This window comes from Hippopotamus amphibius, chromosome 4, assembly GCF_030028045.1.
Source record: "Hippopotamus amphibius kiboko isolate mHipAmp2 chromosome 4, mHipAmp2.hap2, whole genome shotgun sequence".
NCBI classification, from domain to species: domain Eukaryota; kingdom Metazoa; phylum Chordata; class Mammalia; order Artiodactyla; family Hippopotamidae; genus Hippopotamus; species Hippopotamus amphibius.
In genome coordinates this window covers 120,876,454-120,892,260 of record NC_080189.1, presented here as the reverse complement: position 1 = coordinate 120,892,260, position 15,807 = coordinate 120,876,454, and the positions used below count along the sequence as shown (strand labels likewise).

At 35.8% G+C, this 15,807-nt stretch overlaps 1 protein-coding gene across 1 annotated transcript in view; it reads right to left on the bottom strand.

The window, feature by feature from the left end:
- The window catches only part of MALRD1 (MAM and LDL receptor class A domain containing 1), a 578,637-nt gene that overhangs the window by 84,539 nt on the left and 478,291 nt on the right, over positions 1-15,807 (bottom strand). Inside the window, exons 36-37 of the mRNA XM_057732597.1 lie at positions 14,064-14,189; positions 6,989-7,055 (exon numbers count right to left, since the gene is read on the bottom strand). Of these exons, the coding sequence (XP_057588580.1) occupies positions 6,989-7,055; positions 14,064-14,189 (193 nt within the window). The remainder of the gene's footprint in view (positions 1-6,988; positions 7,056-14,063; positions 14,190-15,807) is intronic.

Sequence of the window (15,807 nt, the reverse complement as noted above, 5' to 3'; positions counted from 1 at the left end):
TATCTTATCATATTAAGGAAGCATAATTGGATATTAATTCATATTTTCCCTAATGCTTTTTAAAAAAAATCAGGAATGAATATTGAATTTTGTCAAAGACTTTTCTTTTTAAAACTCTGGAGAAAATCATAATAGATTTCTTTGTCTCTCTGCTTTCAGAAGTCTAATGCCTTTTTCTTATTATTTGGTCTTTTCCCTTAGAGGCCATGAGGATATTTTTCTTTGGTTTAGAGCCTAATATTTTTATTAGGATATATCTTGGAGTTGCTAGGTTTGTGTCAAATTTCCCAGGTAACTGTTAGCCTTTTCATTATGCAAATTCAGGTTGTCTTTCATTTCTGAAAGTTTTCTTGGATTATCATTTTAAACATTAATTTTGTTCCATTGTTTTGTTTTTCCTCTTTAAGGACTCAAATTGCAGTTAATCTTTGAACAACATGGGGTTTAAGGACTCCAACCCCTGCATAGTTGAAAACCCCTGTACAACCTTATAGTCAGCCCTCTATATCTGAGGTTCCACATCCCCAGATCCAAACATTCATGAAATGTGTTGTACTGTAGTGTATATATATATATATTTTTTAATCTGCATATAAGTGGACTTATAATCTACAGATAAGTTGTGTGCAGTTCAAATCCATGTTGTTCAAGGGTCAGCTGTACATCCATGTTCTCTGTCCTCCATTTCAACTACTTTCTCTTTGATTCTTTTTACTTTATCTCATTTTCATTTCCTTAGTTATTTCCCCACCTTTGTTCACAATTCCTTAATAAATTTAATTTATGTCCTCTCTTGGGAGAATTGTAATTTAGTCTTTCTTTTTTATTTCTTTCCTGAGTTCAATCCACTCTTATTTGATTCTTATTGTTTTGCTGTCCATTTGTACTTAGACTTTGAATTTCTAAATTAATAATTTTTTCCCCACATCCCTAAATGTTTTTTTCTGATTAATTCAGTTTGGATTTTGGATCTTAGAGTATTTTCTTTCTTTCTTTCTTTCTTTCTTTCTTTCTTTCTTTCTTTCTTTCCTTTCTTTCTTTCTTTCTTTCTTTCTTTCTTTCTTTCCTTCCTTCCTTCCTTCCTTCCTTCCTTCCTTCCTTCCTTCCTCTTTCTTTCTTTCTTTCTTTCTTTCTTTCTTTCTTTCTTTCTTTCTTTCTTTCTTTCTTTCTTTCTTTCTTTCTTTCTTTCTTTCTTTCTTTCCTTCCTTCCTTCCTTCCTTCCTTCCTTTCTTTCCTTCTTTTTCTTTCTTCTTTCTTCTTTCTTTCTTCTTTCTTTCTTTCTCTCTTTCTTGGTGGGGGAAGAGAGTGTTCACAAGCTGAATTTTATTTTAAACAGTGGCTTTGTAGAGACAGAAATTGCATTTACTCTTCATATCAAGCATAGGGTTGTAGATTTGAGATAGTTTACAAGATTCTTAGTTTAAGAGCACCCTCTTCTGTCATTGTAGCGAAGTAGAGTTTTTTTGTTTTTGTTTTGCTTTGTTTTGTTTCGTTTGGCTGCACCAAGGATTGAACCCAGGCCCTCTGCAGTGAGAACACGAAGTCCTAATCACTGGACTGCCAGGAAATTCCCAGAGTTTATTTAATGGGTGATATTTTTCTTTTTTGGTATCCTTTCTTTCCTACAAACTGGAGAGTAATTTCTTTTTAGTGTAATGAACACATCATAGGCTCACTCAATATACTGGGTTGGGCAAAAAGTTCATTTTGGTTTTTCCATAATATCTTATGGAAAAACCAAAATGAACTTTTTGGCCAACCCAATGCTTTTTGCAGCCTGCATAGAAAGTACCCAATAGTTCCTTTGTGGTTGATAGTTTGGGTTATGGTGAGGCCATGTGCTCGTCTCAATAATTTAAGAACATATTTAAAAGTACTGATATTTTTTTCCTTGAAACTTCAGAACTTTTCATTTGTATTCATGTGTTCATCCTTCATTCAATATATCTTCAAATAGCTCTTACAATAAATTTGGTACTAGTCATGAAAAGGTATGGAAAACATGACCTTTATTTTCTAGGACATTGGTCTTCAAAATTTTGCCTACACACTCCCCAAAAGAGTTTTTGAAAAACTTTGTAGTCTCTTTAATTTTAAATCGAAATTAAACTTTTTTATCTTAACTTTAAGCAATTGCAAAGGATACACTCTCCAGGCTACTATAAATAAAATGCTTAGAGCACTCTCTCAAATGTATACATTGAAATGTAAATACAATGGTGACTGGATACACATCATCTTCCAACAAAAAATACATTACAAAGTTTGCCTTTAATAGTTAGAATTTTTAATAGTTCCTTTTCCTCCTTAAACTAATACTTTGATTTCCCTTTACAACTGATTTTTACCCTTTATATTGTAAAGCCTTTGATTATGTTTTCAAACTGTTCTGCAACATAGTTTTTTTTTTTTTAATTTTCAATGACCATAACAATCTAAGAGTTTATCCTTACATATAAAATCAGTAAAAACTGGGGGAAAATTTTTGATAGTCATAAAAAATAAAACTTTGCATTGGAAATATATTTCCTAATATGATAGACATGTTTTAAATAGGTAATTTAGTAAACCAAAGACTTATAAAATAACATAATAAGGGAAGCAATACAGGAACCCAGAAGGAGCAATGAGCCATTTGCCATGGTTGATATGGGAAAGGGTTCCCAGAGAAAATGCCATTTATATTTGATTTTAAGCATTAAAAGGCATCCTTTGGGAAAATAAGGTAGAAAAAGAAAACTCTAGGCAGAGATAATAGTGTGTGCAAAGCTTGGAGAAAGAAGATGGCCTGTCAAGGCAAAAGATGTTTTTGGACATGTCACATTTGTGATGCCTATTAGATGTCCAAATGAAATCTGGTGTCTTGGCAAATGAATTTAAGAATGTGGAATTTAGTGGAAAAGGTTTGGGCTGCTGATAAATTGTATTCAAAGTCAATAAGTTAACCCACGCTTAGATGAGATCATATAGTAAGTGAGGGTAGGCAGAAAGAGAAAAAATTCAAGCACTGAGGACTGGAGCACTCCAATATTGCAGGAAAGAGAAGGAACCAGTAAAGAAAAGTGAGAGGGATGGCCAGTAATATCCCAGAAACCAGGTAAAGAAAAAAGGTAATTCACTCTCAAATACTGCTGTGTAGAGAAGGTGAGAAATGAGAAATTACCATTTTTATTGCTTTTTAAATTCTAGCTTAAAGTGCCTTCTAATATATGGGCTTCCTAGAAACAGTATTTAACATTTCCAAAAGGTATTTTTTTTTTTGTCATCCATCTATTTTTTACTTCTTTTGGATATCTAGGAATTTTTGCTTTCTGTATTTTGTTACTATGTCATTTGATACATAGAGATTTTTGCCTGTTGTAACTTTTAGAGTGTATTATTTAACAATAAAGCCTTTTAAAAATATGCTTATAATTTTGTGGGGTTTTTTGACATTAATAAGGTCACTGTTATTTTTATTTTCATTTGCCAAATCTTTTTTCTTACCTTTTGTTTCAATTCTTTTTCTAGATATATTTCTTGTTTAAAATTAAATATGTTATATAATATATGTTTATATAAATATATATGAAATAAATATATACAGTGAAATCCTATATATGTATGTAATTGTATGTGTATTTTAAATTTGGTGCTGATTCTTATGTCTCTCTTTTATCCTGGCTAACTTGATTTTCTTTTATGTCTTGTAACCTCTTTCCTGATCTCCATATTAACTTGGAATTTATATTATGTAGCTCACTCTATTTTTCTAATAAACATATTGGTATATTGAAATAATATGATAATCAAGCCTCCTTAGATGAGGAATAATTTACCTCTTCTGGCTCACGGTTTGCTTCTTCAGCTTTCAAACATGCCAAGCTGTTGGTGTTTCTCAAGTAAAGGAAAACCATGGTTTGCCTAGTAGTTTCTACTCTTGTGGATAATTACAAGCTCCCAGCAACATGATAAAGTCTCTTTCCTCTGGGATTATAGATAAAACCTAAGGTCCTTCCTCCAGGCACCTGCGATTCCAAGAGGAAATCCAAAAGCTTTTGTGCCAGGCTTCCTGAGGGAAATTCTTGTATTCACAATGGCCTGGATGAGAGGTGGGCTTTGGTCTTCTGTCCTTACTTCTTTGGGGGACAAAGACAATGAATTCCCACCCTTGGGGATGAGAGAATAGGGCTTGACATAAAGCCAACACCTTTGCACAGTGCCCTATAGTTACTCTAAAACTGTATTCTAAAGCTGTCTTGATTTAACCTTCAATCCAAAAATGAGTACCTGTATGTGACAAATAACCTAGACACTAAATTTAACTGGAAATGAACCCAACCCTAAGTGCAATTTTAAATAATTTACACTTTTATTTGGCATTTCAGTAAGACACATTATGCTTAAAATAAGGAATTGTGTAAGGATAAGTCAAAGAATGGGTATTGCAAGATACTATAAAACAAAATATTTAAGAACCAAACAACCAGTAGGAGGATTAATGGAGTTAAATTATGAAGGGGCCATATATTAAATGCTGCATACTACATAGCATACTAGAGTGACATAATACTGATGGCTAGCATTTCTGTAATAGCTTTTACGTGTCAGGCTCTGTGCAGAACATCTTACACATATTAATCCGATTGAATCTCACAACTGCTCTATGAGGTGGGTGCTGTTATTTTCTCCATTTTACCAAAGGAGAAGCTGAAACACCATCAGAATAAGGGATTTACCCAATGCTACACAGCTGGTAAGTGGTGAATCTAGAGACATGTTTACTGATGTGAAAGAACAGCATGATATTTTATGAAGAGATTAAAAAAAAAAGTACAAAGTATAATTCATATTTCTTTAAGAAATAAATGTGTGCTTGTGTGTGTTTGTGAAAGGAAAGCCATATGGATACAAGCAATACTACTCAACAGTAGGATTTAGGTGTTGGGATTTCTACTTTTTGCCTCAGACGCCACTTTATGTTTTTTTTTAAAAAGCTTTATTACAATACACATGTATCACTTTTGCAGCTCACAACTTAAAGAAATAAAATTTTGGATGAAGAGACTACCATATTATGCTATGAGCCAAAATGTCCAAAAGTCTTTTTTCACCCCTATGTAGCAGATAGCACTCAGTCCAGACAGCTCTTTATATTGATGGTAATTACAGTTACTTAGCTATTGGCAAAGTATTATTTACTATCAAAAGTAACATTAAAGGGACTTCCCTGGTGGCACAATGGTTAAGAATCCACTTGCCAATGCAGGGGACATGAGTGCGATCCCTGGTCCAGGAAGATCCCACATGCTGCGGAGCAACTAAGCCCATGTGCCACAACTACTGAAGCCTGCGCACCTAGAGCCTGTGCCCCACAATAAGAGAAGCCACTGCACTGAGAAACCTGCACACTGCGAAGAGTAGCCCTTCTCACCACAACAAGAGAAAGGCTGTACACAGCACCAAAGACCCAACGTAGTCAAAAATAAATAATTTATTTTAAAAAAGCAACATTAAAATACTTCATTAGCTCTCTGGTTAGTGAATTCCTTCGTACATTTTGCTTCATTAATTTCCTTTCTTTGGTCCATGTCCCTCTCAATCCTCCTGTCACATCTCCTCCCCCACATTAGCGTTTTCTCACTTGGGAGAAACAAGTTTCGAACATCACCATCTGGATTTCAATTTTTAAAGTTTATTTAAGTACACAAGGATGTTGCCAAGAACGCAAAACTCTTTGCTTACTCAGCTGGGACTAACTACAGTTGGGAGCTTTCTCGTCTAACCATCAGGGTTAGAGAAGACAAAAATTCAAATGTCCTTACTGTAAACGGTTGACACTAAATAACATTACCCATTCAGCTGATGTTCAGTAAACATTTACACCATCATTCTCAATTTCCTCCAGGAGATTTTTAGAAATTAATATTATGTATCCTGTATTGCCATCAAGTTATAGTTTGTGGTAAGTTAATTTCCACAGAAACTGATACAGGGACAAGTATAATTTTGCTAAGATGTTGTGAGATAAATTATGTAGTGAATTTGAGAGCCAAATACTTTGAGAAACCCCTTAATATTTCCATTTCAACAATGTTAAAAGTGTTATATTTCATCATAAAAATTTTCGTTGTTGTTTTACTTGCTAGAGGTTTTTGTTTTTTTTTAGGGATAAACAAGTTTTCCTAAAATATGAGTGTTGACTCAAAAGGACATAAGAATCTAAACACCTATTAATCACTTTTTTTCCAGATACTTCTGTGTGCTTTGTTATGACTTGAGTATCAACCTGAAACCATTTCTCTAATAAGCAAAGTAATATATCCATTGGTCTGTTAGATTAAAAAGTCATAAACACAAATATAATGTAATATGCATCATTTCCTTTAGAATTCATGAAACTGTTTTGCACAATTCCCTAAAGGGCGAGAGAAAAAAAAATCAAGCCATCTTTGATATGCAGTATAAGCAATTCCCAGAAGAAATCACAAGGACTGTTTTTGTTTATTTTTGCCTTAAGTATGCAAATGTATTCCTTATCTGTACCTTAACTTTAGCTACGCATAAACATCCACTGAATAAGCCAGAAAAAAGGTTTTATTTATGAATTAATTTTATCCTTGTCTTGTTAGAAAAATACGGAATTTGAAATAAAAAGATAGGAAATACAGACCTTACGTTCATCTGAAATAGGATGATACCCATACAAAATCTTTTTTATAACCTGATATAAATATTAAAAACAAGGAATAATAAGTATTATTAAAATTATATACCCCATACAATATAAAATATTGAGAGACAGAAAATCATGTGAAATAACTGATATTTTTCTAAAACACACTCACATCTTACTTTCTCTTATTCAGACAGATAAGTATAAATGGTGCCATTATCCACTATTTTTACCTTAATAACCACATGTTCATTGATGTTCTATTAGATTAGCCACAAGAAAAATAAGACTACAATAAATATTAAAAAAAAAAAAAAAGGCAATGCTTCTTACCGACACATAGGACCATTCTTCTCCACCACACAAGTCCCACCATTTCTGCAGTAACCTCTTGGACACTCTAAAAAGAAGCATCCCCAAACCCACAGTTAATTACAAATATCACTGGGAAGAAGGAGAACATATTACTGTTAGTCATTGTATTAAATCTAATCATGGAGAGTAAATTGCTTCTAGTTGCTAAAAGCACAAGAATTCTTTCAGGTTACTTTCCTGAACCCCCCAAATTTGTCCAATGCCCCCTGTGATCCTACTGTCATTCTCTTTACATGCCCGCTGCTTGACCACAGAGAAGACTTTTTTTTCCTCCCGTGGATTAGGTCCACTCTACTTATTTAGAATGTCTGCATGACATATTTGTGATTATGCTGAAATGTTTTCTTTAGTGAAACACTTCTTCAGTTCCACACAGCAGTCACTATACGATGGCAGGCAAATGCTTTGCGTGGGTGACTGCCATTTTGATAAGATGTCACTCGTGTGCATGATCTTGTCCTATCTCCACGTCTGTGACAGACGTCAGCACAGCTCAAATGGATCCTCGCTGCCCTGGCCCTGCTTATTTTGCTGCTCGTATCATTCCCGAGTTCCAGCTTAGCATGCACATTTATTTTCAAAGGTGGTTTGTTCCTAGGTTAAAAAAGAAGCTAAATAATTTCATGTAGTCACGGGCACAGAAGTGATTAGTGATTTCAGTTCTTTCCTTTACACTGTTTGTTTCCTTGTATTATCACTACACAATCTTGATGCATTAAGACCTGTCAATTTCCTAGTTACTCTTCTTGGCTTTTTTTAAACACCTCCTCTCCTGTAGGAGACCATTCTTCCCTGGTTGGGCTATCATAGCTCCAATGCTTTATGGAAACCTACACTGCCTTTAATTTGTAATTTGACACATCTATTCTGAGCCCCTATTCGATGTCTGGCACTCGGTGAGGCACTGGATATGGAATGATAAATAATACAGGAAGCTTACATAGCTGTTAAGGCTGATGGCACCAGAGCCAGACCACCTGAGTTTAAATCTCAGCTCAATTTCTTAGCTGTGTAATACAGAGTGCGGTAATGCATCTCTCTGTATCTCAGGTTTCTCTCTGTTAAACAGGGTTAAAAACAGCACCTATCTCACAGGGTTGTTGAGAACATCAGAAGAACACCAGGCCCAGACTATGTGTTTAAGAAATGTTGATACAGGCATAGTCTCTGCTCTCACTGACCTTCCAACTTCACAGAGAACACAAAGTGACTAGGGGATTAAAATACAGTATTAAAAATAGTCTAATTTGGAATGAATGAAACAAGGATAATGGGAACACCAGGCAGAGTACCTAAGTCAATAAGGGGAATAAGGGAAAGCTTCCCAGAAAAGCTTTTATGTGAGCAGATGTGTGTGTCCGTGTGTGTGTGTGTGTACACATGTGTAAAGGTAAGCATAGAGACACAGAGGCCTGAGAAGAGAATGTGGTGTGTTTGAGAAACTGAGGGAAGTTCAGCCTGGTTGGACTGTTGACAATACGAAGTAAGTATGAGAGAAGGTCAGAGACACACAGGGGCCAGATCATCTGGGTTCAATGAAGAGTTTAAACTTTATCCTAGGAGACTAGGATTTTAAGACAGGAAGTGGTATGCTTTGTGCTTTAGAAAGATGATTCTGGCTACAGAGTTTACGGTCAACAGAAGGGCCAAGAGTAAAAGCTGTGAGCACAGTTAAGTCTTTCATAGCAATCCAGGAAGACCTGAATGCAAGGAATGGGGTGGGAGCACCCAGAGTTGCGGGAATTTATAAGATATTTAAATGTTGGGATTGAAACATCTTGGTGATTACTTGGCAAAGTCAAGGATGATGTTCAAATTTCTGACTGGGCTGCTGGTTAATCAACAGCTTGATTCCTTGAGTTGGGAGATTTATGGGTAAGAAAGATTAAAAAAAAATTTTTTTTAATTTATTTATTGGCTGTGTTGGGTCTTTGTTGCTGGCTTTCTCTCGTTGCAGTGAGCAGGGGCTTCTCTTGTTGTGGAGCACGGGCTTCAGTAGTTGTGGCACGTGGGCTCAATAGTTGTGGCTCGTGGGCTCCAGAGTACAGTCTCAGTAGTTGTGGCGCACAGGCTTAGTTGCTCTGCGGCATGTGGGATCTTCCCGGACCAGGGCTCGAACCCGTGTCCCCTGCACTGGCAGGCAGATTCCTAACCACTGCACCACCAGGGAAGCCTGGGAAGGAAGATCTTAAAGGGAAAGATGATGCTGTGTTTTAGGTGTCTAAGGGACATCTAAGTGGAAGCATTTGGTGCAGAATTTGCAGGTCTGAAGCCAAGACGAAATATTAGCAGGGAGAGAGAAACCATTTACTCGGGCAGAGGAAGAATGATGATCGCGAGGCACAGTAGGAAAGTAAAGAGGAGAAGCAGAGGCATTATGTAGGCAATATCCATTGAAGGAAAACATGGGAGAATAGGGTGTCTCAAGAGAGTCAGATTGTAACGCCAGTCACTGAATGTTCAGAAGGGGCTGGAAGAGGCATTAGGAAAGAGGAACATAGGGAAGGAGGGAGGTTGCATTTTGGGAGCAAACTTGAAATATACCACGTGTTTGGTAACCTTTTTGCTTCAGAAGCTTTCAGTGTTTTGCTTTTCTGGGGGTATACTTCTCATCTTTGCCTTCCCCAAATGTTCTTATTTAACTGTAAGAGGGAAGCACGGTGCTGGAGGTGAGTGTAAAGAGCTACACACCTCAGGCACCGGGGGCAGACGCAGCTGAACAGAGCAGATGTGAAGCTTCCTTCATAAACAAGAAATTAGTTGGTCTGATGAAAAACAGCCCATCAATATGATAAAGTACAAAGAGATATATACCTTGTTAGATAAAACATGTTATGGTTATTTTTGGTCGCAGGTACAATTTTAATCTTCCTCAAATATGAGTTGTGTTTTAGTAAAAAATCAGTGGAGTGTGTGATACTGCACAGCATCAAAATATACACAGCTGCACATTTTTTTCCTGAGGTCATTAAAATTTGCTTTGATGCTTGCTTTACATCAGAATGATTCTGTGGGAATCTAAATATGTATTTTCTCACACTCCATAGTGGAGCACCATAGAAAGAACACAGGCATTGGCTGCAATAAAGAGTGAATCCTGGTGTTTGGGTAGACAGAAGATTTGTGGATTATCTCTGCAAGAAGGTTTTCTAAATTTCTGCCTTAGACCCAGGTTCTTTATCCAGAAGATGGAAAGACACAGTACAAGTATTTTCATCTTTAATTTACCCCAAACAATTTACAGCAGAGAGCAGATGAAATGGGAGAGACAAGGATACACCAGATAGTAACGAGGAGACTAAACATTATTAGTACATAAGAGCTGGGACCCAGAAATCCGTAAGCACAATAGCAGAATTAGCACCATTAATGTCTCACTGCCTCGTACCCTCTTGAGTTGGTTATTACGACCGTGTGTCTGAAAGCCAACACAACTCACAGTTCACTACGTGGAAATATCATTCTGGAAAGGATTCACATTCAGTCCCACTTTGGTGTATTACTCTGGACAAGCAGGAAAACACACATAAGCTGGACAAGTGATCAGTATAAAAACAAAAGTAACTTTTAAGCTTAAATCTAAAGAATTTGCAATTCGGTACACACAAAGATATATATATATGCGTGTGTGTGTGTGCAATTCGGCACACACACTATATTTTTCCTTTTCAGTTGTATGGAGACTAGGGAAGTGATGGCTTATCGATGGTGGACTGTCGGGAAGACGGATAATCATGTGAGTCTTGGTTTCCCCTCTGTGATACCTGACTTAGTTAACGAGTTATGGTGTTGTTGCTGGGCTAGGTATTTTAGGTATAAGATTCTTCATGTTTAAAGTGAGGATGACCTTTTATGTAGGACTGCTGGGAGGATAAGATCAAATTTGTTTATAACATTTTTACACTAGTGAATGGTATGCATAAAGTATTAAATGATCGCCCTCATCCATCTCTCTGTATGTGGGGTTCTTTGAGTTCATCATGGAACATAATTTATATCACCACTGCTCTCTCCAAATTCTTCTCTTTCACGTCCCCCTTCTATCATCATGATTACCATTACCACTGCTGTGTACTGAAGACTTGCTTTATGTCAGAGACTGTCCCAAGAGCTTTACTGGTGTTACTTCATTTAATCCTCACAACATTAAGTGGTATACCCCATACATACCCCCCTTTTTTTTTAACAGAAGAAGAAACTGGCTCAAGTTAATAGCAAGGGTGGACCAGATATTCAGCTAAATCCTGGTCCTCTAACTCTAAGGCCTGTTAGTCTACAAATGTCAAATAATTTGCTATTCAGTTCAGAATTTCTATCACCCCTGTGTCCCTTGATATTACAGGATCAAGAACCCCCTAGAACTGTATGGTATGTATGCACTGCCATGGAGTAGATACACATATACACAATAAACTGCATGCAGTTTCAGGGGCTTTGTGGATGAGAAGAGTTCACTAGAAGCCTGTGCAGCAAACCAAATTCCTAGAGGACACAGACTGTTTTCTTTATCTTGAAATCCTGGCACAGGGACTCCCGGAGGGATTAACTGTATTTCAGAAACTTGAAGTAGCTTATAGTACTTGTATCAGAAGTTTTTGTGTTATGTTTTGGTTTGGTTTTCAAAACCTTCTGAAACTTTATTAAGCTATATGGTTATTATTATTATTATTCATATATTAAATTAATAATATCTCATCCTATAATTGTATAGTGTCTTTCCTTAATTCTCCTTCAAATAGATGATTATCATAATTATAGTATCACCTTAACATAACCTGTATTAACCGCTGCTACTACAAATGACTGGAAAAAGACTTCCATTTTAAATTAACTCGGACATATTCTGTTCAATATGGTTGCCTAAGCAACCAGAAGTTGAAAATAATTTGCCTTTTTAATGTAATTTGGGAATAGATAGGACTCACTGAAATATACTTAACCTGCAACACTCACGCGGTGCCTGAGCTCAGTGTTTTTGTTATGACTTAAACCTTGAGGTGAGGGGAGACCAGATGCTCACCATCTGTTGTGTGACCACTGGGAGAATTACTGGATGCTGTAAGGATTGGGCTCATAAATGTCTATGAAATGCTGACCTTAAAAGAATATGATGTTTGAAAAGAAAGAGGAAGGTGCAGTATGCATGGACACATCTTAGCATGGTGAGACTTAAGGGCATTCTTAAAAAGAGTGACTTTATCATATTTGATTGACAAACTAAAGAGCATAGAAAATATAAATAGAAAATGCATAATGTAATATGGATCTCATTTCTGAAAACTGTTGCACTAGTTCTTTATTTCACTTTAACCCAATAGCTGTGGCAGTATGACCTATACTTTGTAAATGAACTAAATGAATTGGCGAGTGACAGAAATGACGGACAACAAAAATGTGTTCTATATTAATACCTACAGATTGTCTATCATGCAGGATGAATGACAGGTCTTCTGTTTTCCTGGCCGCATTTTTAAATGTGGAATGTGTCAAAGCAGACAATGAACCGTAACATGTTACACTACATTTGCTCTCATACAGGAGTACCCTGAAGAAAATCTCGTTTTTATGTAAATACATTTGGGTACTGGACATAAGTACTGTGTCTCAATAGGTTCAAAGAATGGAATTATCTCATTAGTACCTTTCTTACTCTCTGAAGAGAGGAAGAACATTTCCTTTGGGTATCTAATCTGATGTATAAGCATGCCTGGTAGAGAAATGATGCCAAAGAGCATTCATCTTTGCATATTTTATGGGAGCAGGTTTGCACACTTCTTGATTTCCCTTTGTACTCATAAAATTCAGTGCTGTACAAGCACTCATTTTTAGTAGCATAAAAAATAAGATTTTTTTGCACTGTGATTTGATTTTTTTTATAAATTTATTTATTTATTTAATTTATTGGTTGCATTGGGTCTTCACTGCTGCACATGGGCTTTCTCTAGTTGCTGCGAGTAGGGGCTACTCTTCACTGTAGAGCGCAGGCTCCTCATTGTAGTGGCTTCTCTTGTTGTGGAGCACGGGCCCTAGGTATGTGGGCTTCAATAGTTGTGGCACATGGGCTCAGTAGTTGTGGCTCACGGGCTCTAGAGCACAGGCTCGATAGTTGTGGCACACGGGTTTAGTTGCTCCGTGGCATGTGGAATCTTCCCAGGGCAGGGCTTGAACCTGTGTGCCCTGCATTGGCAGGCGGATTCTTTACCACTGCGCCACCTAGGAAGTCCCTATGATTTGATTTTAATTATGCTTTTGTTGCTTATCTCATAATGTTCTTCTACTTGAAAGATACAAAGTATATGTTTTTTTCCTAGTTTTGATAGGAAATATCCCCAATTTACTTAGAAAATATGATTGAATATATCTTTATCACCAATTTACATTATCATTTAGTTGTGACATTTACATTGCCCCATCTTTTATTTTATATATCTCTTGCATGAAATAAAAATTCAGTTACTCAGGAGAGATGTTAACAATGGGCTACAATACATTAGAGACTATTAAAGCAGTTTTGATAAAAGTATAATCACAAAAACACATTATCAGTTCTTATAAATGTTCCAGGGTCAGAAGAAAGAAAAACGTTTAAAAGTTGGTCTAAAGTTTAATAAATTGACTTTTAAGCATGACTAGATCATGCAAATAGGGAGCTTTTATGAAGTGAGAAAAATTACAATTTTTAAAAAATTAATAACATACTAGATCACGTAGGGGTTTCCCTATTATAGAAACCAGCAATTTGCATAGAAGAGATTATTAAACACTAATACTGTTGTTAGATTAAATTAAAATTGTTTGATTTTTATTTCATGAACATTATATACATAGAGTATGCATGAGTTCATTATATTATACACTAGTACTTTTTTTACAAATGTAGCAAATTAATATTAACATTCTTCCTGCCCTCCAAACCAATAATAGCAATTCAATTATTCTATACTTGACATTATTCAAGTCTTAATATTTTCATTGGGCTCAGGTTAAGTTACTGACTTATATTGCAAAGAATATTTTAATGGATATGCAGTACCTAAGCAGCTGGATTCATCAGGTTGGAAATCCATGCAGTCAGCAAAACCATCACAGCGCTTGTGTACTGGGATACAGCTGTTAGAAGAGGCACACATCAAAGCTCCATCAGAACAGTTCTCATTGGCTGGAAAAAAGAACATCACTTTTTTAAAAAAAATGAATTTCTCCTAATAAAATAAGACAGGTATTGTTTTTCCCCTCATTTTTCTAGCCCTACATTTAAACTATAAGAGTTCTTGATGAAGAAAACTTCCATTTATTAAATTGAAATTTATTAAATTAAAAATTTCTCCAAAAAAAGTCTGTCGATAGAATCATCTCCCAGTTGTGCATTATGTAGTATTATTCATGTATGTATGTACAGAATGCATTGTATGCACTATATGGTCTGAACTGATTTTAGATTAGAGTCAATTTTAATATCAAGGCAGATCTCTTTGTACTTCTGTTGCTCCCCTAACATCTCTATATTACGTGCAATTGAACTAACAAGAGATTTTAATTTGTTTGAATGTTCATCCATTTCTACCTGGGTTATAAGGTGGCAGGAGAAGAGATGACTTTAAGCTTTTCCAAAGGGTGACATAATTTAGGATATACATCGACAAGATAAATAAATATTCCAAACCAAGTAAACTAAGAAATAGAATAATCTTCCAACTCCTGTTAACATGAAGAGATGTTTGTAAAAAATGAATGTGTGGGGACTTTCCTGGTGGCACAGTGGTTAAGAATCTGCCTGCCAATGCAAGGGGACACAGGTTCGATCCCTGCTCCAGGAAGATCCCACATGCCGTGGAGCAACTAAGCCTGTGCTCCACAATTATTGAGCCTGCGCTCTAGAGCCACAACTATTGAGCCCACGTGCCACAACTACCAAAGCCCACACACCTAGAGCCCGTGCTCCACAACAAGAGAAGCCACTGCAATGAGGAGCCTGCGCACCACAATGAAAAATAGCCCCCACTCATCACTACTAGAGAAAGCCTATGTGCAGCAATGAAGACCCAATGCAGCCAATAAATAAATAAATAAATAAATAAATAAATAAATAAATAAATTTATTTTAAAAATGAGTGTATGAATACATACATGCATCTTTATATTCATGTATGTGTGTGTACATATTTTTATCATTGTTTTGCATTGCAAAGGGCTGAGAGATCATACAAATAATAGTTTTATGGTTTTAAATAATATGTTGAAATTTGTACACAAAGATGATAGATACTCATCTACTTGTAAAGCATTATTTTGGACCCTGCATGTCTCAGAAATGCTAATCCAATCCATATTTCTTAACCCAGTTTCCAGTGTGACTGAGAGCTTATTTTCAAGTTGACTGCACAATGAAGAGTTCTAACTTGTAAGTGGTATAAATGCTCAACTATGGCCCAAGTTGCACTGAAACACATAAAAAATATATAAGAAAAGAAACAGTTTCAGTTTGTGGAAAGTTTTACTTTTTCCTTTTTATAGAAAGTTTACAGTTTAGATAATTAAAAATTGGCCTTTCACTTTATGAAATTTGAAGCTAAAATCTTGGTTTCTATGGCATTTTAAATGGTATAACATTACAGTTAATGAGTTATTAATTTCCTTTTAAAAGTAGGTAGAAAATAAATTATGTATACAATTAATACTTATTGACACCTATATAGCCAAGGACTGAATGCAAGGAAACAAATGGAATCATTATTTCCTTTTTATCCTCCATTATTAATACACATACAACAAAAACA